The following is a 26031-nucleotide window of genomic DNA, read 5'->3' on the forward strand; positions in this document are numbered from 1 at the left end:
GATAAACTACATAAATAAATAACTATAAAGCAGAGAAAACTGAAAACAAAAAAAATACAATGTAGCCTGGCTCATAAACATATACACAGATGTGATTGGATGAAAAAATGAAGTTAGTGTTTTTTAAAGGAAGTATATTATTTTAAATAAAAGGAATGATGTACAAACAATAGAGTTATCCATATGCTTATATACAGTTATATAATATGTCTAGAATTATTAGATACAGAAGTATTAGAAATAGCAGAGACTTAATGCATGCCTCCTGTATTTTCAAGCAGATGTTTCATGCCTCAATCAGAGCTCCTATTCAAAAGAGGACTCAAAACCATGTTGATATAAAAGAATGAAGAATGGTCAATTTCTGGGACTTCTATAAAAATAAGTTCTCAATTGCAGACTGCCCATTTTATTTTTAGATATTGTTAATGAATATTGTATTTAATATTTATTTTTAAATTATATATTTTATTATATAAATATTATTTATATTTATATAATATACATAATTAAATAATATTTATAATATATTAATATTATGCAGCTCTTAGGCTAAATAATATTGGATTACTGCAGTCATATAATATGAAATTAAATTTACCCTGACAAAATATCTCATGATCTTGTTCTGGAAGTCCCCGGGAGGTAGCAATAAATACAGTAAAACTTCACACAGATCCCTTAGGAATCCTAAAAGTACAAGGTAAGAATGTGTATCAAAATCTAGTAATATCCATCTATCCATCCACCCATCTACCAAATACCATTGATAATTTTAGATGTAAATAGACAACTAAATTTTAGGTAAGTTTAGTCATAAGATTAATTTGAAACATTTTGCAACATTTCTAAACTAACAGAAAAATAGTATATAAATATGCTTCGTTTCTCCAATAGCAGAATTAAATGTCATATCTTATGATATAAAAATGCTTACTGACCACCAAACTATCAATATAGACGTTTAGTCAAATGAAGTAATTCCCTCCCTTAAATAGTTTACTGCAGACTTCTAATTTTTTTTCAGTCATACAATCATATTCTTTCCTTTAAAGTATATAATTCTTTTATAATATAGTAAAATAATTATATAGTCATATAGTTTGAACATAATACATAAAAACAGCTAATATTTTACCCTATATTAATTATATTGTTTTAAAGCTTAATAAAATGTTATCTATATCTATACTGTAGAATAGAGATGATGATCAGCACTTTTCATTTAATGTATAATTAAGAAAGAAAATAATCATATACCTTCTTCATCTTTGGGAGATGTGCAGACCAGATCACGACAGATGGTCTCTTCCATTTCAACTTCAACTTCAAAAAATGTATCTACAAGATCTTCTGCTCCATCTACACCAAAATTGGAAACTTGAGCAGATTTCATCTAGAAGAACTTTAGTCTGCAATAATCCCTATTACTGAAGTAATTGCATTCAGATTTCGCCTCCTTATAAACTTTTGTTATTTTAACATTTATGTACTATTTGCATATGGATTAGTAATTTAATTCTCTTTCCTACATTTTCAAAGGTATCCAGTTGCTAAAGAAGAGACTTACTGTCAATTTCGAAGAGTACATTGTATGTACAGCTGTACTGCAATTACAATATATAATGTAGATAGTGCCTTCCATATCAGAGTCAAAAGACAGCAAGGAATATGTTCTTGTGTTTGAATGTATAACACAAAGCAAAAAAGAATAATAATTCTTACTGGTTTTTGTGCAGTAGGAAGCAAACTGTTATTTGCTAGGCTGTACTGTATTGCACATCCTGTATTTCCATTTCTTTTTAGTTACTTTGCAAATCATGTGAAGATGGCCAAAATATTCTACATTCAAGACCAGCAATTCACGTACTCTACCCCTTCAAGTTGTCTTCCTTCCATCCAGGATTATGAGTTCTGGCTGAATAGAAATTAAACAAGAAAGCTTTTCTACAGAAGGCACATCTGTCTTTGGCCAGTGATTTCTGTTTATGCAGGAATCCAATGCTGTACTTACATAACCAAAATGTTCTAATCCCGCCCTTTAAATTCCCCTGCAATTGCCTCTATTCTCCCTTTAAAAAAATGCAAGGCATATTATCAGGTAGCCTAAAATCAGGGCAAGGATGAAGAAACCAGAAAAAGACAGTGGGGGAGACTGCATCTAGCAGTACAATGCGTGCCATATACAATATGCTATTTATCTGTAATGTAAACAGAACAGTGACTGAATTAAGGAACTTTTAGTAGAAAAAAACATAGTGTACCTTCTGTGTCGCTGTTTTTACTTCTGGAACAGCATTGATCCCAAGGTCCATATGGCCATGACTTTCAGGCAAGTCTTAAAGACCTGCCTCTTCCAGAAGGCATTGTATCAGGATGATTTGTGAATTCACTGATTTAGTATTGGTTTCAAGTTTTCATACTCTCTGGATGCTTGTCTATTATGTTTACAATATTATTTATTGTAATATTGCATTATCTTTATTTGTACAACACCTTGAACTGCATCAAAATCAGATGGCCTTATAAATATAATAACATAAATATAAAAATAGCAATAACTTTATACATAAGACAGATTGAATTAACGCAATTTAGGAAAGAAACTGCCTTCATTTAATTTATTATAACATTTCTATAAGGAGAACATATTTAGTCAGTACCTTTAATTTGTTCATCTCTTTCAGATATTCTTTGCTGAGCTTTTCTGAATACTCTAAGATGAGTAGTAAAGTCATCTACAATTCGAGTAGTAAAATAAGGTTGCCAATCTATTTCTTTTGTCCTTAAAAATTAAAAAAAAATGACAATGTATTACATAGAAGAATTTTTAATACAAATTGACACTTTATTTTTCTGATCTTAACTTGTTCATTGGATGATAATTTTAGTTAGATTTTTGACACTACAATAACACTACAATATTAAATATACAATAGGCACACAGAGGAAAAAATTAGAAGAGAGGGCAAAATGGATAGCCAAATTGGAGGTGGTGGAAAAAGCCTTGCAATAGGACCCAGTAAATGATAAGAAAAAAGAAGAAATGGCTAGAATTAAGCACGGGATATCTCTTCTAGACCAGGAGGATGTTGCTCGGAAACTTAGGGAGATTAAACAAAACTTTTTTGAGCATGCTAACAAACCGGACCGTTGGCTCTCTTATAGACTTCGGAAAGAAAGAAAGAGCAGACGTATAGCTCAACTGCAGAATAGTAAAGGGGAATTAGTAGAAACTAAGGGTAGAAACAGGAAATTATTCAAGGTTTTTTTCAGCAACTATATAGTAGAGCGGAAATTTCTGAGGACCAAATTAAGTAATTTTTAGATAATGCAAATCTACCTAAGATCTCAAATGAAGTGAAAGGGGTACTAAACCAAAAGATAACAATAGATGAATTAGAAAAGGCAGTCAAAAAAATGGAAAACAACAAAACTCCTGTCATGGATGGTTTGCCAGTTGAAATCTATAAAACTTTTTTGGAAATCTTAGGACAAGAGATAATAGTAATATTTAATGCTGTCTTGACGGATTCTATCACACCGAAATTGTGGGCTGAGGCCTATATAACCCTTTTGCCTAAAGCTGGAGTTGACCGTACCCAAATTAAAAACTATAGGCCCATTTCACTTTTCAATGTGGATTATAAAATCTTTGCAGCTATACTGGCAGATAGACTTAAATTCTTCCTTAGCAAATTTATACACCCTGATCAGAACGGCTTCCTGCCATCAAGGCATTTGAAAGATAATGTTAGAATTATTTTGGATGCCTTATAATATTAGGAAGCCCGGCCAGACAAACAAGTGGCCTTTATGTTTCTCGACGCACAAAAGGCTTTTGATCAGGTTAATTGGAAGTTTATGTTGTCACAATTAGAAAATATGAAGTTTGGAGAAAACTCCATTAAGCTCCATCTATATAGTTATACAAACTGACGTTCTTAATATAAAGGGAATGTTTTACAGCAATGATGATGAATCATAAATGGCTAACTAGCAATAATTCCATCCACTGAATTCCACCTAAATCTTACTAAAATTAAGTTTCTTAAGTTTCTATAAAATGCATAGATATTTAAACTATAGCTATCAGTAACTTTTCACAATTTTAGGGCAAATTTCTAATAATACTATTTTTTAAAAAGATGTTCAGTTTTTTGTAGTCAGCTTCATAAATGAGGCAGAGTTGTCTCTGGGATCTGGTGAATGGCCGACACTGGATCCATCCTGAAATCCAAGCATGATTTTGGCATAGAGTGTTTGGAGTATGACGCACTTAAAACCAGCCAGAGACAAGAGATCCCTTTCTAGTTCAGAGAGTTTGCTGCAAATTTCCCATGTTGTTTAAATGTTTTTCAGCTAGCTGTAGAAAACAGAGCAAGTCATCTTTGCAGGCAGCAGTGGCGTGCAACCTTTCCTGCTAGCTTTTCCACTGTTTGGGGAAGTCAGAAGGGAAGATTATAAATGACGATCACATGATCATAGGGAGCCTGGTAACCAATCATAAGTATGAACAAGCAACCATACTGCGATTACATGACTATAACTTAGAGTATGTCATAAGTCATACTTTCAAAAGCTAACCTTCATTTAGCAGCAATGTAATTTCAAATAGTCTCTTAACTTTATTAAGTTCTTTATGTTCATTAAGCAAAGACAATCTATAACAATATTTGTTCTGTGAAATACCTAGATCGTTTTTATAAATAACATATGTTTGAAGATATTCACAGGTAATTGCCATAAATAACCTTCTTTTATAAAATATTGGGAGATTTTTACAGACTTGTTTGAAAAAAATATACTGAAAATAATTCTTACCTAGAAGAAAACTGAATTAGTGCATTTTGGAGAGTCTGCCTGATTTCAAGAAGAAAAGATTCATCATCACTTAGTGTATAATACCAATACTGGACATAGTCACGCAAGGAAAATTGAATGATCTGAAATATATACATTTTTAAAAAAATCAAACATTAAAGCATTCATAAAGCAATTACATTTAACAAATATTTAGCAAATCAACTTAATAATATAAAAATTATGGTTATAATGATCTAGTTAGTTTGCATTACTTTATAAATGCATAAAAATCTATGAAACTTCAAACTGTTAACACTGATCACTATTTCAAATATTTATGACAATCATATAATCCCTTTACTTTACAGGTAGTCTTCAACTTACAACCAGAATTGAGTTCAATATTTCAATTGCTAGGCAAGGCAGTTGTTAAGTGAGTTTTGTTCCATTTTACGATCTTTTTTTGCCACAGTAATTAAGCAAATTACTGCAGTTATTAAGTGAATCATGTGGTCATTAGATGAATCTCACTTTCCCCATTGACCTAGCTTGGAAAAGCCAGTAGGAAAAGTTACAAATAGTGATCACATGACCCCAGGACAATGCAACAATCATAAATATATACCAATTGACAAATGCCTGAATTTTGATCACATAAGTATGGGGAACTACAACATACCTAAGTATTAAAACCAATGATAAATTAACTTTTTCAGTGCTGTTATAAATTTGAAAGGTCACTAAATAAATGGTTGTAAAGTCAATTACTACCTTTACAGCTTTTCAAATTAGGAATGAGAATTTCATCTTGTCCATATTTATGAGCAAATTAATCTAATTATTCCTAAAAACATTTCAACAGATACAATTATGCTGTGTTCTCTTCTGAAGTGGAACTGAACGAATATGAGTACATGAAGAAATAACATGCAATTGTCATAAATCAATTCTTACATCCTTAGCTTGAATCCCACAAGATAAATGGAACAATAGTTCTTTTAATTTTCTTTCTTAAGTCTGCTAACTTGATTATGTGTGTGTGTATGCAATCTTCATTTAATTTCCACTGCCAGCATCCCAATATAACTGTACTAATTTGAAGTTTTTTCAATTATCCTCTTTTGCCTTTTTTGTTTTTAAGGGATTTCATATAGAAATTTATTTTAGTAATAGAAATGAGTGTACCCCTGCACCCCCACTTGCCCCCATTGTGTTTTGGACTTTGTCTTTCATTTTCCAAGCACTTACAACTCCATATTTTCTGATTTTTCATATTCTAGATGTTTCAGAAATTGAGGAGGAGCCAAAAAGTGTAGTAAATGATATGTTTTATAATGATCAGTATATTTATATTGGCCAACAAGGAGTACCATTAAATGTGCTATGTGGTATGCATACTATCACAGTGATTCTATAATTTACCAGGAGATATTTTGTTTGTTTTCATTTTCTCATAATCCTAGAATTAAGTGATTATTTAAAAGGGTAATATAATTTGGATGGGGACAATGTATGAACCTGCTAGAATATTGCAGCTACAATAGATTATATTTTGGAGCCTTAAAACAGCTCTTTTTATCCCTGTTTGTTAGAATCAATATAAGTTTCACATATTTTCTTCCATGCACTATTTTCTCATGCTCTACACTAAATTAAATTATGATGTTCCATTTTCTCTTACAACAGAATGCATTGTTTAAAGTTTCCATTACTGATTTGTTGCAATCTACCTGTGATAATTTTGTATTTACTTTAGTTTGAATATTAGCTTACTTCAATCATAGTTTCTGAGATCAGGAATTAAATGTTTCTGCCCCATTAGACAGGGAGTGGTACCTAACATTGACATTTTTCATGTGAGCAAACCATAGTAATAACTTAGTCTATAGTTATGATCTATTCAGATTAGCAGCAGATAATATAGTACACCTGCACTATCCAAAAACAACTTCATCATCTAGCTTCTAGCAAACTTCTAGCAAGAAATTCTACTCAAAATGCATGGACTATGTGCAGAATTATTAGGCAAGTATTTTGTCACAATTATTGGCGAACTATTAGTGTGCAGAATTATTATGCAACTAAATGAAAAATGAAAATTTGTCCATCTCACTCATTTATTTGCATCTCTTAAAGTGAGAATAAACGAACAACAACGAAGTACAAATATACATTTCTGACATTTTTTTTAAAGTGCCAATACCCTTCTTTTCAATAACAGTCATAAGCCTTCCATTCAAGAAATCTGTCAGTTTCTTGATTGGTTGATGATCAACTTTTTGTGCAGTAGAAACTACAGTCTCCCAGACACTGTTTAGAGAGGTATACTGTTTTCCTCATCGCAAATCTACCGTTTAAGAAGGGCCCAAAGTGATGAAGGAGGCCATGTTACTATTTTTTTAATCTTTAAGGCTTTTTTTCATGGTCCCGTGGGAGTCTGAATCTGCAGTGGAAGATGAGGTGGAACAAAACTGACAGCGAGTGATAGAGCACTCTGTTGGCCTTGGAGAAAACTGGGGAAGGGCCCAGGCAAGGCTGTTAGGAATTAGTAAGGCCTGCAAGCAAGGAGGAGAGACAGAGCTCAGACGATGAGCAAGAACCACCCCCTCCTGATGCAAGGGTTCGGAGAGGGCAGAGAAGGCATGATATCGCAGACAGAACAGGCCACTCGCGAGGAGAGCGCCCCGCCCAGCTTTATCAGGCAGACTTGGAGAATCATGGGGAGGGGAATCTGTTGGGAACAAACACTGAGATCCGGAAGTGTTGTATGCTGAACATTTGAACTTGCCAAGAGTTCTTGCATTCCTTGTTGGTGTTCTGGACTAATTATCTTGATCTTTTGCTCCCTGAACTCCTTGCTTGCACTTGTTTTGCAAAATACATTTGGGATTTATTGCCGTGCAGCCTTAGCTCAGACGGCGCTGGGTTGGACTAATTGTAGCCAGAGGCTGTTTGAGGCTTTTATGTGGATTTGTTCTCACTCTGTTCTGGGACTTGCCAGAAACGTGGAAGCGTTTTGGGAGATTTGGAGTAATAAAGAGGCAATTTGAACTGCTAGCTGTTTATGTTATCTCTGTGCTATGCCCTTGGTCATCACACCTTTACTGGCTAGCTACATAATGCAGTACTTCGATGCAAGGGATGGAGCATTGTCCTGCATAAAAATCATCAGTCTTTTTGAAAGATGCAGACATTTTCTTGGACCACTGTTTGAAGAAAGTGTCTTCTAAAACCTGGCAGTAGATTTGGGAATTGATTTTGAGTCCATCTTCAACCTGAAAAGGTCCAACTAGCTCATCTTTAATAATACCAGTCCATACCAGTATCCCACCTCCACCTTCCTGGCATCTGAATTGAAGTGGAGCTCTGTGCCCATTACTGATCCAGCCACAGATCCATTCATCTGGTTCTTCAAAAGTCACTCTCATCTCATCAGTCCATAAAACCTTTGAAAAAAACTGTTATTTCTTGGCCTAGTCTTGCCGTTTCAACTTATGTGTCTTATGGCAGTCCGGTTTCAGTCTTTCTTCTCTTGGCCATGTCTTCAAGCACTGAACACCTTGTATTTCTGGGCACTCCAGGTAGGTTGCAGTTCTAGAATATGACCGCACTGGAGGATAATGGATTTCTGGTAATTCACATTTAATTCATCTCAAATCTTTGGCAGTTAACGTGCATCTTTTTTTCTCAACATGTTTTTTGCAATCCTGTTGACTATTAGCAATAAAACTTTTGATTGTTCTGTGATCACACCTCGATATCTTAGAAATTTTAAGAGTGCTTAATCCCTCTGAAAGACTAATGTATTTTTCGGATTATAAAACATTCCAGACTATAAGAGGCACTTAGCTTTTGTGGAGAAAAACAAGGGGGGGAAGAATCTGCCTCTGCCTCCCAGCAGCCATCCACTATTCATCTGGCCTATTTTACGCAGCCCGTTTACTGCCTTTGCCCATTTGCCACCGCCCATTTTCTGCCACCCGTTCGCTGTGGTCCGTTTACTGCCGCTGCCTGTTTGCCGCCACACGTTTGCCGTGGCCGATTAGCTGCCCCCCATTTGCAGTGGCCTGTTCGCTGCCCTTGTGGTCCATTCACCGCCACAAATATTCAGAATATAAGATGCACAGACATTTCCATCCACTTTTTTGAGGGGGGGAATGCGTTTTATTCTCTGAAAAATATGGTATTTTCAAGTTTTGACTTTTCAGAGTCAATTAAATCTTTTTTTTTTTGTCTATTTCATCTGGGGAAAAGAAGCTGCCTAATAATTTTGCACACAAGATGCTGATCTTAGGCCGTATTCTCCCCCTTTACAAAAAAATAATAATCAGCCGATATGATTATATCCACCAAGCATTCATTTTTATACAGGTTGGAGGTGGTAAATATGCATTAAAATGATTTGGTCAACATCAGAGATGGGTTCCTACCAGAATAGTCTGGTTCGGCAGAATAGGTAGTAACTCCAGCTGATACATGACTGTTCTATCCGCCATCTTGATTTTCTGTTCTGCACATGCGCAGAACAATGTTCATTGAAAAAATGTAATTTTTTCCCATTTTTAAATGTTGTGTGCATGCACAGATCATTTTAAGTACAAATGCTCCGCTGACCTGCCTCACCCAGACACTCCTCACCTCCTGGGTGGCTTCCCTGCCTAAGCTGACTTGCCTGCGTAAGCTGCCACGTGGTGCCTGCCCTGCGCTCCAAGTGAGCTGCTTCCTCCTCCTACAGGTAAGTCCCATTGCCCCCACCCAGAGCTTGCTGCACCCCCCCTGGCTTGCAACCTTACCTTCCCTGGTTCCCAGGAGGCTACAGGGAGGCCTGCTAGGCCCAAAATAGAGCGTGGAGGACCTAGCAAGACTCCCTGCATCCCCTGGCAGAAAAAGCAGGGGAGGGGGCTTCAAGAGAGAAAGAAAGAAAGAAAGAAAGAAAGAAAGAAAGAAAGATAGAAAGAAAGAAAGAAATCCTCACTGTTTGGGGATTCCCAAGTGCATGGAGCAGAGTGGTCTTCAAACTTGACAATTTTAAGACTTGTGGACACCAACTCCCAGAATTCAGCTCTGCTGGCTGGAGAATTCTGAGAGTTGAAAGTCCACAAGTCTTAAAGTTGCCAAGTTTGAAGACCTTTAGTATGGAGCTTGAGTTGAGAGCTTATTGAAAGTGCCAGATGATCAATGGGCATGTTCTCAGTTTCAAAACATCTGGCTTTTCTTCTGCATACCAAAGACCACCTGGAGTTCTTCACAGAAAGGGAGGAAGGAAGGATAAATGGAGGGAGGGAAGGAGGGAAGGAAGGAAGGAAGGGAGAAAGAGGGAAGCGAAGGGAAAGTGAATGAGATATGGATAGATGGATAGAGGGAGGGAGGGGGGGGAGAGAGAGAGAGAGAGAAAGGAAAGGAAGGAAGACCACAAACCCGGCACTAGATGCAGCTTCAGAGGATGCTTTGAAGCAACACAGCAATCCAGGGCTGGAAGGGACCTCAGAGGTCATCTAGTCCAACCCCCTGGTCCAAGAGGAGACCTTATATCATCTTGGTTATTTTAGTGCCTCTAACACAGAGGAGAAATTCCCAGAAATCCCCAGGCACTGCCAACCTCTGTGCTCTAATAATAATAATAAAAAAAACTAGAGCAAAAATTTCATGTAGTATTAAAAAGAATAGAAAGGGAGGGTGATGTATTGTTTAATGGACTGTTAAATTGGCAAAATGGACGACTAAATTGACCACATCCACCTGTCACATGACCGCCAAGCTATTCCCACCTGGTCATATGACTGCCAAGCCAGTCCTACCTGGACATATGACTGCCAAGCCAGTCCTACCCGGTCACATGACTGTCAAGCCACGCCCCAAAATAAGCCACACCCATAGAACTGGTTGCAAAGTTTTTTGAAACCCACCACTGGTCAACATACACACTTGCCTTATAATTGTACACAAGTGTTCTTATGTTTTGTAAATAGTTCTGCTATTAGTTTTGAAATACCCCTTTATAAAAACAATTAATTTTTCAAAACAAATCCTAAATAGTAACAGCAACAATTCTGAGAGTAAGCTTAGGAGAGGAACTGGCACTGGTAATAATATAAGCAGAGGATCATGATGTGTGCACGCGTGTTTGTGCGCGCATAATTTTGCTATCTATCTTTGCTAGATGTATTAACCAAGATTGGAATCAAAACTAATAGCAGAACTATAGACCAGAGATAATATCTCTCCCCCACACACCAGATCAGAGTCTGAAGACAAAAAAGCTAAAAGTGATTCACAACATAACCTCAGTAGAAAACAAATATTACTATAATATAGGTATCCCTTGTTTTACAATCGAATTGGGACCACAAGCTTGATTGCTAAATGATACTGTCACTAAGCAGAAAATCACATAACTGCATCTGTTTTATAATATTTACAATATTATTTCAGCTTTTCTCTTTTTCCCAACTTTTTCAGGTGTCCTACGGCCCAATTTGGAGTTAGGATAATTAACAAGAAGAGAATTAATGTTTGCATTTATATTTATGGGACAGGATGGGAGTACAAGAGAATAAGCAAACATGCAATGCAGAACACATACTGAAAAAATGTGTTGGTGCTGACTACATAGTATGCTCTTGGCTGCAAGCAGTTTAAGGAACTGAAAGTATATTGAAAGTATAACACTGATTAAAATCTTGTCAATTACAAGCAGCAACTGGGAGTCAGCTAAGGTCACAAAGCTGAGTTTGTTAACTTGTGGTTAGCACCAGATAGGAAATTCCAGGAAGGCAGCTCAACAATAGTTTGCTTGTTTAATCTCTCAGCTCTACCAATGTAAAAAGTGGAAGAAGACAAAAAGGATGTGTGTGCGTGTGTCAGGCACAGGACAAGTCATGCTAACTATTTTGATCAACACAGGACAAGAGAGAGAAAAAAAGAGGGAGAGACATAGACAGACAGACAGATATATAAAGATGTTGCCAATGTCATTAATATGGGCATTAGTTGCAGTTATTTTTTCAATACTGTTGTAACTTCAAATAATTGCTACCTGAAGTAGTCATTAAGTGAGATCTATTAGTATCATCATCCTAGCTTGACAATAGAGAGGCAAATGCTGACAAGAGACATACATTCAAGACATTCATGAGTCAAAGACTTTTGGGTAAAGTTAAAAACATTCAGGAGAGGGTATATTTTATATTATGTTGTGAATCTTCCATTCAAGGTTTGAAAAGAACAGGTATTTCATGCTGCACACGGCATTCATGTTACTTGTAACATAAATTATATATTGTACAATTTAAATACAGATTATTTTCTTGTCAAAATATTTACATTTAATAGTTGAACTCACAGAACATTAGAGTAATAAACTTTTTAAAAAATCAATGTTTTTCAACTCACTTGCTGCAGAGGTTCATCAATTATATAGGCACCAGTTAACCTCCTATCAATCTTAATAGGTTTGCTTTCTTCTTTCATTTCTTCTATGCACTTTGGAAAAGAACACACAAAGTTAATTTGTATTGTAGTTTTATAAGCTTGCAATTTTAGTTCACATAAATACAAATTTGAACAAAGATTAAGTTTTACAATATAACCGCTATGAAATGGTCTTTTCAAATTTTAATAGAGGTGGGATACAAACAAACATATTTTTTTTCTTGTCAATTGTTATTACTTCCTCAGTGGTCTTTCCAGATTTTAATCAAGCAGGATATAAATAAACAAACAAACAGGACCAAGCAAGTCAATGGGTAATCCAGATTCACTTAACAGTGTTACTAACTTAAAAACTGCAGTGATTCACTCAACAACTGTAGCAAGAAAATTAATAAAATAGGACAAAATTCACTTAAAAATTGTCTCTTAAAAACAGAAAAATTGCGTTCAATTGTAGTCTTAAGTTGAGGACTACAGCTTTTATTTTTATTGCTTACCTTATTAATGCCAAATGAGATTGGAGGAAGAAAGGAGTGTTCACACTGTTCGAGGTACTTCTCAGAATTAGTTTTTCCAAACAAGAGTGTTACCACAAAGCCCCTCAAAAAATAAATTACATAACAAACTTTGAGATAATGTAGTGACTTTCAGAATGAACAACTACTCATATATGCATATTTCTAAGGTTATTCCTACAACTGCTCCATTAGGATGCTAAACATTTTATTTAAAAACATTGTTATTAAAGAAGCACAGTTGGTAGAATTAAATTTTCCTTAATGCCTTTAAAATTAGCTTTGTTCCTCTAGAGGGAATTGAAAATTATTATAATTTCATAACATTGCTCATAGCAAATTTTAAATAAATACAATTGAGTAAATCATAACTATTTAGAAGTGAAAATCATAACTATTCAAGCGATGTTTGGGTCCTGAGACGGAGAAAAGGTCCTGAAGAGTATTGTGGGCATAGAGAGAAATTCCAGGCATAGGCCGTTACTGACGGTGGACCTGACCCAGGTATCTGATGTTATCTGATCCCATTGATCCGCAAACAGTTCCAGGCGGCCACCTATGGGAAAACTCGGGTTGGAGTCATTTCCCTTTATGGAAGGGGCAGCTGCCCCTCCCCTCATGAAAGGACTGACGGGACTGGCCCTGGTACCTACCCCTATCCTGGTAGTAAGGGCGATCAACCTGCCTGTCAGATCAGTAGGGAAAGTACCTATGTTGCTGATACTCCAGCTTAGGGGGCTTGTAAGAAGGTTTATGGTATGAGCCCGGTCGGGAGTCTGGTTCCCTAGCATTAGTGGGTAAGACCTTCTTCTTGTCTTTGTTCTCTATGAGAATCGGGTCTAAGGATTCACCTTGTGTACGGGGTGGATGCCAGGTTCCATTTGGACTTATTGCCCACTTGCCAACTGCGTAGCCAAGGTAGCCACCTGGAGGTCACCAAGGTAGATAAAGCTCGTTCTTGTGTGAGAAATACCTTGCAGATTCTGGAGTGTTGTTCGACTATGCGGATAGTGACGCTGAGATCCCGACATGCCTGTTCCCTGGATGATGACATCAACAAGATGATGTCCAGATAACAAACGAGTCTCACTGGACGAGATAGAAGTCATGCAGCGACAGCGGCTAGAAGCTTGGTAAATGTCCTGGGAGCCGATGAGAGGCCGAAGGGTAGAGCCTTGTCCTGGAAATTCTGGTCTGCAAATTGGAACCTCAGAAACTTGCGATGTGCTGGATGAATGGGAATGTTTGGGTATGCCTCCTTCAGGTCGATTGACGTCAGGAAGTTGCCCTGCCTGATGCAACCCAAGATGGCTGGACTGATTGTATCTTGATGTGCTTGTATGCTAAATGGATGTTAAGTTTCTTGAGGTCCAGTATGGCTCTCACCCCTCCTGAGGCCTTGGGAATGAGGAAGAGGATTGAGTAAAATCCTTTGCCCTCCTGACCCTGCGGTACCTGTTCGATGGCCACTATGTCCAGCAAATGCCTGATCTCTGCCCACATCAGTTGTCGTTTGTGGGCAGATTTCAGAAGGAGAAAGCAGATGAATGTCCATGAAGGTAAGGAGAGAAGGTCCAGGGTACGTCCATAACAGATCGTGTTCAAGACCCAACTGTCGGTTGTTGTCACCTTCTACTGATCGGCGTAGAGTTGCAGGCTATGAGAGGGGACCGGTGACGGTCACTTGGTTCTTCGAAAGGAGTGGTTGGAGAACCTCCTTCTAAAGGACCTGCGGATATCCTGCAGCTTGTTTTTGTCCCTAAATGAAGCCCTGTCATGGGAGCGGTCCTGTGTTTGGGAATAAGGTCTGGTAAATCCCCCGGAAGGAGAGACTGCAGTCCGAAAGGGCTGCCTACGAAAAAAAGAACAGCCTTTGCGGTCCAGTTTTTTTGTAACCACCGGCAAGACTTTGCGTTTGTTCTTGGACTCAATTAAGACAGAGTCCAAGGCCTCACCAAAGAGCTTGCCGCCCTTAAAGGGAGCTGAAGCCAATTTCCACTTTGCCTCCATGTCTGCCTGCCAATGGTGGAGCCACAGCAATCGGCACTAAGTCACATTAGAGGCCGGGGTCCTAGAGGAGAATTTGGTGGTGTTAAGTGAGTCGTCAGCTGAATATTCAACTGCTGCAATAATTTTGTTGATGTCCTGGCGTGATCTAGTGTCACCAGCTGGAAGGTTGGCTAGCAGCTTACGAAGCCAAAACAAGGCTGCCCTAGTAAAGTATGAAGAGGAGGCCTTCATGGCCTATGCAGTGGCCAGATGAGTTTTATGACAGGCCTTCTCCGCCCTCTTGTCCTCCGCCTTGAATCCCTCCAGCTGATCAGCTGGAAGGATCGAATTCGAGGTTAGGGCCACTATGGGGTCATCTACCTGAGAAAGCTTCAGAAAGTCCTCAATGCTACTTTCCATCGAACAGAGGTTTTTATCTACCCCACTGGGATTAGCCATAGACCTGGGCTGGGCCCATTGGCGCTGGATAACACCCAGAAAGAGCTGGGGAGTGGAACCAGATCCTGAGGAGGGGTTGCTCTCCTTGAAGAGCCGAGGGCCTGGATCTGAGGAACCAACAGTTTCCTTATTACCCTGCTCTGTGGCATTGTTCTTATCGGATTGAGCGGGGAGTCTCATCTGGACAGATGAAGCTCTCGCCTTAGTGAGGATGGCCCTAAACATGGAAGGCTTGAATAACCCCGAAAAGGCAGGGGTGTCAGGAGCCGGATTCTCTTCCTCAGATAGGTCTGGGGCGCCTCGCTGACAGCTGAGGAGAGGCCCTGCTAGGTTGGTCCTGAGCGGCAGCGGCATGCACCTTAACTCTGGCTCGGCTATTGGGAGGCAAGGTGAGGCCTAGTTGCTGGATGCCATCTGCAATGCCCTGCGAAATCACGCATGCAACCACCTCCTGCATTGCAGGGGACAACTCAGAACCTGGATCCTGAGAGGGGCATGTGACCCCAGTTCTAGGTTCTGGAGGAGAGTTCCTCTTCCAACAGAGAGCAGGCATCTTCCATGTAATCCTCCTCAAGGGAGGAGGCAAGGGACCTGAAAGATGCCCTAGAAGGATTGGGCCAAAAACCAAAATCCCCTTCTTCTACCAGGGATGGTAATCTATCTGCTGGTTGGCAATTACGGAAGGAGCTGCAGGAACTCAGCTGGTGGTGCCTCCCTGGCATGGGCAGTTTGCTCCTGAGCAGATCGTGTCCTTTGAAACTGCCTTTCCAATACCGTTTGTCGCCTCTCAGCCAATCTTTCTTCTGCTTTGGAAGTCTTGTTTTTGGGCTGCTTCCCTTTTGCAGGGCGACTTGCACTGTCCCCCTTGGCAGGACCTGTCTGATCACTGACTTCAGCCACACTATTGCTGGCCATGGTCCACTCCAAGTTGTAACACAGGCACGTTGAATAATTAAGCCTTGGAAGTGCCTGGGATATAAGTGATGAGCCCCTTATGCAGTCACAGTTCTGAGGGAAGGGCCAGACAAGGAGCAACAGTGGTGCAAAGTTTTGGCGCCAAATTGGAAAGTCTCAGTGTGCCCGCAGATCCGCGCTGTAATAAAATGGGGAATGGCCACAGCAAAGCCAAATTCCCCTCTTCCTGGGGAGGGGGGAACCTGCCTGGAGCTCCAGAATGAGATTCTGATGTTAAACGACCTCCCAGCGGCAATCTGCTTTGGAAGCCAGGCTGCAGCATTTTAAATGGCTGGGAAATAAAGCACACCACTTTTTTTCATTTCAAAATCATCTCCGCGAGTTTTGGAGCGGCACCGGGGAACTGACAGCAATATGGATGGATAGCTCAGTAGAGCCTCCAGGGCTAGAAACAGTCCTCCGACAGCGTCTGGGGGTTCCCTAGCCTTCCTACCTGCCCCCTGAGCTCGCCAACAGCTGCTGACGAGCCTCCCAGTGGTGCCTCAACTGCAGTGGTCGCCGAAGGCAGCCTCACTCCAAGCTGCCTGTTCCGCACATGAGAAAGGCTGTATGAGAAAGTTTTCACTTGCAGGGAAAAATAATAAAACCCTAATGCTTCCTAAACTATCCATTGACAACAAAAATAAAAAATTAGGCTACACTAGACTGTTTGGAGAGTCCAACTTGCTATCCAAGAACTGTATCTCCCCAACTGCATCCTTTTAGGGTGACTGAGTTTTTTAAACTGAGCCTCTAAAGGGAGCAGGAGGCGTAGCTACAAAAACTTTGAACTCAGTCCTTGGGCAGCAAGCTGAAGTTAACCCATGCTTGGACACTCCAAGCAGCGCCTAGGAGAATGGCCTTTATATATTTTCATCTGAGTTTCATTCCCTTCAGACAGACTCTCAAGCCCTAGTTATCTCAGGACATGACTACTATAACATACTTTACATGGGGCAGACCTTGAAGATCACAAGTTTCAGCCCATTCAGAAAGCAATAATGCCCCTATAACCATCACAGCTTCATAAGTTACACTGGTCACCAGCTTGCTTCAGGTGCAATTCAAACTATTGGTCATTATCTATAATCTCATATAATCCTATATTTTCAGATTTATTGGGAGTTAGGTGACATGTCAATTTAATTTAATAGAATAACGACAGTACTGTATATACTCAAGTATAAGCCGAGTTTTTCAGCCCACTTTTTGGGCTGAAAAAAGCCGCCTCGGCTTATACTCAAGTCAGTGAAAAATTTGCCCGAAATGGAGGAGAAAAAGGGGCGGGGCCATGCCGCTGGGTGACGTTCGTGAATGGCCCGGCGCCCCTGTGAGTTTCCCCTCCCTCTGTGTCAGTTTGCCGCGCAGCGCGCACCGCACCACCCCCCCTCCTCACGTTCTAATGTAATGCAGGGCTGTCTTACGATTCCCCTTCCTCCCCTTCCTGCCACTCTGCAACAATGTCCCACCTCCTCCTTGTTATGGCAAGCAGCCACATAGCGATGTCCCACCTCCTCTGGTACAGTCATCCAATGATAGGAATCACTGTGCCGTGTGTCATAGGAGGCGGGACATCGCTCCCGCGGCTACACGGGACATCATTACCGGTAGCTGCTGCATTTCCCACCCTAGGCTTATACTCGAGTCAATAACTTTCCAGTTTTTTTGTGGTAAAATTAGGTGCCTCGGCTTATATTCGGGTCGGCCTATACTCGAGTATATACGGTAATAGAGATAATGATAACAATGATAATCATATTGTCAATCTTAATTTTAACATTTCTTCACCATGATGAACAAATCAAATGATATACTTACCCACCCACAGAGCAGAGAATATAAAATGCGAAGTAAAATATAGCAAATGGTCCAAATGTAATTAGAAAAAGCAGAACAACAAGGCTTCCCCATCCCCATATGGAAAGATTGGTCTGAAATAAAATGAGAGAAAAAAACAGGTTTATGTTTACATCTAAGTATAAACTTTTGCCTAATATTTTCTAATTTGACATAACTCTCATGGAGCATCAGATAAAGTCTTTATACCAGAATTTATTTCATAAAAACATATTGTCAGGATTTTTTTTTGCCTTTTCATTGAGATAATTAGAAGTAAAAGTTAAGTAGACTTTCACAGGGATGAAAGTAATCCATTAGGAAAAATACTGCCAACATAATATCAAAACTGAGTATTTCCTGAATACTTCCAGAAAAATGTACGTTTTAATGTTACATTTTCAGAATCTAAAAAAAGGTCTGTTGTGTTGAATCCAAAATTATTTGGATTTATATTCTTGATAAGAATCCTTTGCTTATAGCAATTGGCCATAAACTATACACTATTCTTCAAAGTTTACATAAACTATTTTGAAATCAAGTCAGAATATAACCAATCCTCCTCAAAAGCCCTTTCAACAAAATACAATTTCTGTTGACTTCTGGTAGACATTGCTGTGAGATCAGACACGAGGGATGGATCTCCACACTCCTGTGCCGAGTTCTCCCCCTTGGTGAGGTCCGAAAGGAGCCAAAGCCACCGTGTAGAGACAGTGAAGCAAAAAGGAGTGTCCTATAAGGTCACAGAGAATCACAGGTCTCCTGTCTAACACAGGTTGCTTTTTTGCTCTCTGCTGCGACGAGGAGAAGAGGCAGCCTAAAGATAGCTGCAACAAAGCTGGGACAATTGAGGAACAACTAAGACTGGTACCGGAGCGAAGTAGGTAAACCGTGATTGGAACTGGGGGAGATAATTCATTTTCACTTAAAACCTAACCCCAAGGACTAATATAGAACTATTTTCTCAGAACTATTTCTTAAAGCGGTGATTAAGCATACTGAAAAAAACCCAGACTGGAAGGAAAAGACTTAAAGAGAGAAAAACAATACATTAAAAGAAAAAATGGACTCTTAAACTGGGAAGACGTAGTAATGGGAAGGCATTTTAAAATACTAGAAGTATTTGCTTAAAAATATTCTGCTTTTACAATTGAATTATTATTAAAATTACAATTGAAAGACTAAAATAAGATTGATTATTGGCAATACTGAAATTTAATCTGAGAGTGCTGACAAAAGGAAACTATACAACTCTGGAAATACTTACACGAAGGATTGTGAAAATATTTAATGGTTACATCTAACTACTGGAGACTTAAATATGAGAACAAGGAAGTTATTTAAATAAAGTGATCCCTGAACATTATATTAAATTTTTAACACAAAATAAGATGATTAACAAGGAAGAAATGAGTAGAACTTTGAAGGAGATGGTGTTGATTTTCCAAAGCAGGAAGAAAGGGTTCAAGGAGATTACAGAAAAAATAGAAAATACTATACAAGGGTTGATGAGTAAAGATCGATGCTCAGAAAAGAACGGAGCTAAAAGGAGAAATGGAAAAAAAAATGAATTGAAGAACAAAAGAAGAAAATAAGGAGGAGATAGTAATAAAAATAATAGTGATTGATGAATTAAACCAGTGGGAAAATATCTTAAGGGAGTTGAAAAGAGAATTTGAGACATAGGAAGATACCTTCGAAAGGGAGAGAGGGGTTTGGGCAGATATTTTGGAAGCTAGGCAAGAGGGTAGTGATGGAAGAAACATTTAGATTGAATAGCCAAAAGTAGATGCAGACAGAGATAAAGATCCAAGAGAGGAATATGGGATGTAAGTAAAAAAAAAAAAGCATAGCAACCAAAGTCTGAAGTGGCAAGAGACGATAGAAGGAAAGGATTTTTCTTTTTTGTTGTTGTTCTGATTCGCTTTTCTCTTCTCTTTCTTTCCTTTTTTTCTTAGAATGGTGGTATGATTAGAAGTTAGGTAGGATAGAAAGAAAACGCCTTTTAATAAAAGGGTGACATGATTAAAAGGATAGAGATAGGGTCAAGAGAAAGGGGGAATATTAGTGGATAGTTGAATAATCAAATAATGATAGACTATAACATGTGTATTATTATTAGAAATATATAAATTGGTTGAATGTAATAACTATGATTAGTTTTATTAGTATCAGGATGTATGACACCCAAGTCCCACACTGTTCATGCATTGATACATATATGTAAAACAAAATAAAAAAAATTAACAAAAAAACATTTTCTATCAATAATTAAAATATTGATGTGATAAATTTCTATTCTTCTTTATACTAACTAAATTTAAAATTGTTCTTAAAACTCCAATCATTACTTATTATTAATATATATGCCCTTGCATATTTTCTATTGCAGGTTAGTAGCAGAAGTGCAGAATCAGTTTAGAAATTAGAGATGAGATGAAAAGCAGGAAGCAAAAAAAGTATCTGTAGAAACCTATATAATATTGCTTAGCTTTACAACAAACAGAAAAGGAAAGACAGTGAAAGAAGGCATGTATTAGGTATTAGCCTAAATGCAGTTTGGAAACTAAACAGCATTACACTGACATGAAGCCTAACCACTACATTTCCACAATAGCCATGAATTATTTATTTGCTTATTCTAATTATATGTTTCCCATTTCAAATCAGTGATTCTGGGTAGCGAACAATCATAATAAAAACAATTAAAACTGATAAAACACAATATAAGAAAGATATTAAATACAAATAGTAGCCAAGTAATATTATAATGTGTCAGTGTCAACATAACTACAGAAAGAAATGTGGCCCTTCATACCCTCAGATTCCCAGGGCTGGTAAACTGCCAGGTCTTGAAGTCCTTCTAAATGGCCAAAAGAGGCAGAGCCATCCTAACTGGAAGAAGGATGTTTCAGAGGTAGGTACCATGCAGAAAAAGCATGTCTCCTAGTCGCTATAAGCGACTAGGTGGCTGTGTTCATTGCTGACTATTTATATATCCAACTATATTATCTTTCTAGCTATCATATTATGTCACACTTTACAACTGTATCATTTAGTGATGAATGATAACAGCCAGTTTGGTCTAGAGGTTTTAGAAAACAAGATAGAAAGTGGGAGACTATGTGCTCTAATCCCCTCCTCAGCCAAAGACAGCTGAGTGATTGGGCCATTCACTCTCTTTCAGCCTAACACAGTTCACACGGCTGTTATTCTGGGGGAAAAGGAGGAGAAAAGTGTGTTCGAAATGTTTACCACTTCAGGTTATTTTTAAAATAATAAAGATGGAATACAAATACATCAGTTTTTCAACTTAAAGTACACTTAGTTTTGGCACAATAGTTGCAATTAGCATAATACAGCCATAATACTAGTCCAATTAGCAATTTAGAAGCCACAAGTTATACTGAAGTTTACAAATAATCTTTGAAGAGACTAATATAGACAATACTTACAATATCTAATTTTACAAAGCATGGATACTAAATACATAATTTTGCTTAAGTATAATCATCACTAGTACACTAACTCAATTTGATAAAAGTTGCAACAGAAACATATCTGCTCTTATCGGAAAAGAGAGATCAATAAATCCTATTCCATTAGCTAAATTTCTTCCAGCGTGAGATAAAAATCATTTTATTTAGCAGATGTTTCTCTATTCAAAGTATCTGACTTGTCTGGATTGGCAAGGTTATTGGATCCGGTTATTACATATTTATTACATAAATACATAAAATCCAAAAGAGCTGAGCAGTAGTCTTCCGCGAATAAACTCTTCAGGCATGAATAGAATTACTGCCAAAATGTCTCTAACTAATAGAATCTAATCCTAAAGAATATAATGATGTGATTACATTAAAAACTGTTGAGCATTCTAAGAAAAATACATAGCCGTTCCATCTTTTTTCTGAACTGTCACCTATGACAACAGTAAAGACCAGGCAAATGATTGACCTGCCCTGTAATTGTTCGAACACCTTGCTTACCACCTCAAAAACTTAATTCAATAAAAAATGTAGAATTTGACATTACTACAGCCAATCTTGGTTGACAGTCTTTATAATCATTATTTTTCTACAAATATGACAGATTAAGCATCCAAAACACCTAGATAACAAGCCATATAGAAATTTCACTAGATGGTATTATTGAACAAAACACTATCAAAGAAGACATTATTATTTCAATACGTCAGCAGTGAGTATCTCAAATACGAAATCTAGTATCGGATTCCACCTGGGATTCCCCCCCCCCCCATTTATTTCCTAATCATAATCCCACCTGCTTCATTGCCTTTGTTCTCCAGAGAACATAAGGGCTGATTTAAGTAGGAAGCAATTAAATGAAATAACCTAAGTACTGAATGGCTATGGTAGAGTCAGTGGTTCCAATTAAATCAACTAGAAATTCTGCAAGGATTCTCTAGAATCCTATGGGATTCATAAGCATGTCAATGTAGACTTAACTGGCAATTTATTTCTGCAAAGAAATATACGCAGGTTGTCCTCAACTTACAACTACAATTGACCCAAAATTTCCTTTGATAAGCAAGATAGTTCCTAAGTGAGTTTTGTCTCAGTTTACAGATTTTCTTGCCATAATTGTTAAGCGAATCACTGCAGCAATTATGAAATGATTCTTAAGTGAATTCACTTCCCCATTGACTTTGCTTGTCACGAGGTCACAAAAGGGACCCTGGGACCCTGGGATACTGCACGTTTTGTGAAATATCTCTGTAAAGATACATCTTTGGAGTTATTTCATTTCATTTATTCATTAATTCTTAGAAAACAGGATGGGTAAAGTATTTTTTTCCCCCTGAAAAAGGGAATCATGGATATTGTGCTACAAAGTTGCTATTAGGTTGTTACTAAGCATCAGATACTCAACTTATGTATCAGATACAGATACTCAACTTATGACCACAATTGAGCCCACAACTTACACGTTAAGTAAGCTTTGTCCCATTTTGTGACCTTTCTTGCCACAGTTGTTTGTTAAGTGAATCACTGCCATTTGACCTTGGGACAGCGCAACCATCATAAATGTGAGTCAGTTGCCACATATCTGAATTTTGGTCACATGATCATGGAGATACCGCAATGGTTTTAAGTATGAAAAACATGACTGTCACTTTTTTCACTGTGTTATAACTTCAAATGATCACTAAATGAACTGCTGAAAGTCAAGGGGTACTTGTAATATGTGTTCAGTGCTACAAAACACAGTAAAATTGGAGGTTATTTTAACTAACTCATTTATGTAGGATCATATAATATTTTGTAGGTAGAATGTAAAAGGTAAGAAAAAAAGAAAACGACCATTGGTCTTACCTGAAGGGTCCTTCTCTGCACACTGCGGGAGAGTCCAAGCTGTGGGTTATTTCAGTCTGGTTGCCCTGGAACTGAGGAAAGACTTTTCCTTGGCCACGCCTCCATGCATGCCTAATCCCCAGAAATTTGAGACACTTTGGCCGTGGAGATGCAGCTGAAGAGGACCGTAGAATGGAACCGTGTTGACACGACAATCCGTAACCCCGGACAGACCAGGGTGGGTTGGACTCTCCCGCAGTGTGCAGAGAAGGACCCTTCAGGTAAGACCAATGGTCGTTCTCCTGCACACTGCTTAGAGAGTCCAAGCTGTGGGACATACCCAAGTTAATGTCCATCTGGGCGGGCAGAATCAGAGTCACGGGGTACGACAGAAGTCACTGCCTGCAGCGCCCGCCTGCCAAAGGCCGCCTCAGCCGAAGCAAATGTGTCTAGCTTATAGTGTCTAATGAACGGAGAGGGTGTAGACCACGCGGCTGCCCTGCAGATCTCCTCAATCAGCGCTTGCGTGGCCCAAGCTGCAGAAGTCGCCGCACTGCGCGTAGAGTGAGCCGTAATTCGGAGAGGAACCGCTCTCGACTGTAGTTCGTACGCAGATGCAATACAGGCTCTGAGCCATCTGCCAATCGTGGACGAAGAGACCTTCTTTCCCAGCGACCCGGGCTGGAAAGATACAAAGAGAGCCTCGGACTTCCGGAAATCAGAGGTGCAATGGACGTAGATTTTCAGTGCTCGTCGCACGTCAAGTTTGTGCCACTTGCACTTGCTCGGATGGGAAGGATGCGGGCAAAAGTTCGGCAAGACAACCTCCTGCGCCCTGTGGTACCAGGAGTTGACCTTAGTGAGAAAGGTCGGATCAAGCCGCAAAACGACCCTGTCAGAATGGACGACGCAAGTCCTGGCGCATAGACAGAGCCGCCAGCTCCGAGATCCGACGGGCGGAGGTGATGGCGATAAGAAAAGAAGTCTTTAGTGAAAGATGCTTGAGAGAGGCTGTCTGGAGAGGCTCAAACGGTGGCCCCGTGAGTGCCTGTAGCACCACAGAAAGTTGCCATGTCAGATAACAGTGGACTGTGGGAGGCCGGATGTTAGAGGCGCCTTTGAGGAAGCAGCGCACCCTGGGAACCTTGTTGAGAGGAAGAGAAGGGTCGCCGGCCCAAACGGTAGACAAGGCCGCCACCTGGCGACGAGACCCCTCCCAATGCCCCCCTGCAGAAAGTCCAGCACTCGTGCCACTGGAGCAGTGACAGGGTTGAGTCCTGATGTCTCACACCACTGGGCGAATGTAGCCCAAGTGGAATCGTAAATCCTAGTCGTCGACGGACGCCGAACCGCTTGAATGGTGTGGATGACGTCATCTGACAGACCTTCAGCCCTTAGCCGGTCCCCCTCAAGTGCCAAACGGCCAGCTGCAGCCACTGGGGCTCCGGATGGACAATGGCCCCTTGGCTGAGGGAGACATGTTCCGGGGGAATCTGCCACGGCGGGGACACCGACAGACTGACCAAGTCGGCGAACTATGACCTCCGGGGCCAGTGAGGCGCCACGAGCAGTACTTCCACCCCCTCTTCTATGATCTTGATTAGAAGACAGGGAAGGAGTGGAAGAGGAGGAAACGCATAAAGGAGGCCGCGAGGCCAGTTGCATCTGTTCCTTCCGCTCCCGGACACTGGAAACGGGAGAAGAAGTGCGGAAGGTGCGTGTTGGCTTTTGTCGCAAACAGGTCTATCTTTGGTAGACCAAAACAGCGAGACAGTTGTTGAAACAGAGCAGGGTCCAGCCGCCATTCCGCGGAGTCGATGGTGGTCCTACTCAACCAGTCCGCCTGGGTGTTGTCCACGCCGGAGATGTGGTCGGAGTGGATCGATTCCAGGTGCCGCTCCGCCCATAGTCCCAAGGTTTCCGCCTCTGCCATCAGTCTTTTGGACCTGGTGCCGCCCTGGCGGTTTATGTGCACCTTCGTGGCGACGTTGTCCGTCATCAATAGGACATGATGGTGGAGTATGTGATGGTGGAAATAACGGCGGGCCAACCTTGCGGCTCGCAGCTCCAGAAGGTTGATGCTGCAACGCGATTCCGCCGGGGACCACCTGCCTTGGACCACGAGATGATCCATGTGTGCTCCCCAACCTGCGAGACTGGCGTCAGTGGTGATGACCAGTCGGTCGGGCTCCTTGAACAGGTGTCCCTTGGTCAGAGCTGGAGATGTCCACCACCGGAGGGATCTTTTGACTGACTGAGGTACTGGAATCAGTCTTGGTGAGTTGCTCCTGTTGGCCCTCTGATGAGGAAGAAGCAGCCACTGCAGGGCTCTGGAGTGGAGACGAGCCCAAGGGACGATCAACAGACAGATCATCTTCCCCAATAGCTGTGAGAGGAGGACAATCAGAACCTGCCTTGCTTGCCGTACTGAGATGGTCATGGACCTGAGGGCCTCTAACCTGTCTTGGGAGAGGAACACCCTGCAGGAGATGGTGTCTATCACTGCCCCCAAGTGATTGATTTTGGTGGTGGGGGTAAGGTGACTTTTTTCGAGATTTAGGGAGAACCTGTGATGCCTGAGGGTCCTCATGGTTATCTGGAGATCCCGCAAGGCCTGCCGCCTGCATGACGACTGAATAATGATGTCGTCCAGGTAGCATTGGAGCCTTGTGGGCCTGCAGCGGAGATGGGCCGCCACTACTGCCAGAACCTTGGTGAAGGTCCTG

At 39.9% G+C, this 26031-nt stretch overlaps 1 protein-coding gene across 4 annotated transcripts in view; it reads right to left on the reverse strand.

Annotated features, from left to right (window-relative positions):
- The window catches only part of SNX13 (sorting nexin 13), a 108004-nt gene that overhangs the window by 50332 nt on the left and 31641 nt on the right, over positions 1-26031 (reverse strand). For all 4 annotated transcript variants that reach the window (XM_014076354.2, XM_014076341.2, XM_014076348.2 and 1 more), the window contains exons 2-8: positions 17973-18085; positions 12735-12837; positions 12199-12288; positions 4825-4946; positions 2664-2785; positions 1261-1362; positions 602-690 (exon numbers count right to left, since the gene is read on the reverse strand). In XM_014076354.2, coding sequence (XP_013931829.1) covers positions 602-690; positions 1261-1362; positions 2664-2785; positions 4825-4946; positions 12199-12288; positions 12735-12837; positions 17973-18085 — 741 coding nt within the window. The remainder of the gene's footprint in view (positions 1-601; positions 691-1260; positions 1363-2663; positions 2786-4824; positions 4947-12198; positions 12289-12734; positions 12838-17972; positions 18086-26031) is intronic.

Source organism: Thamnophis sirtalis, unplaced genomic scaffold (assembly GCF_051295495.1).
Source record: "Thamnophis sirtalis isolate CommonGarterSnake01/CBP01778 unplaced genomic scaffold, rThaSir2_p1.2 scaffold_4, whole genome shotgun sequence".
Classification (NCBI taxonomy): domain Eukaryota; kingdom Metazoa; phylum Chordata; class Lepidosauria; order Squamata; family Natricidae; genus Thamnophis; species Thamnophis sirtalis.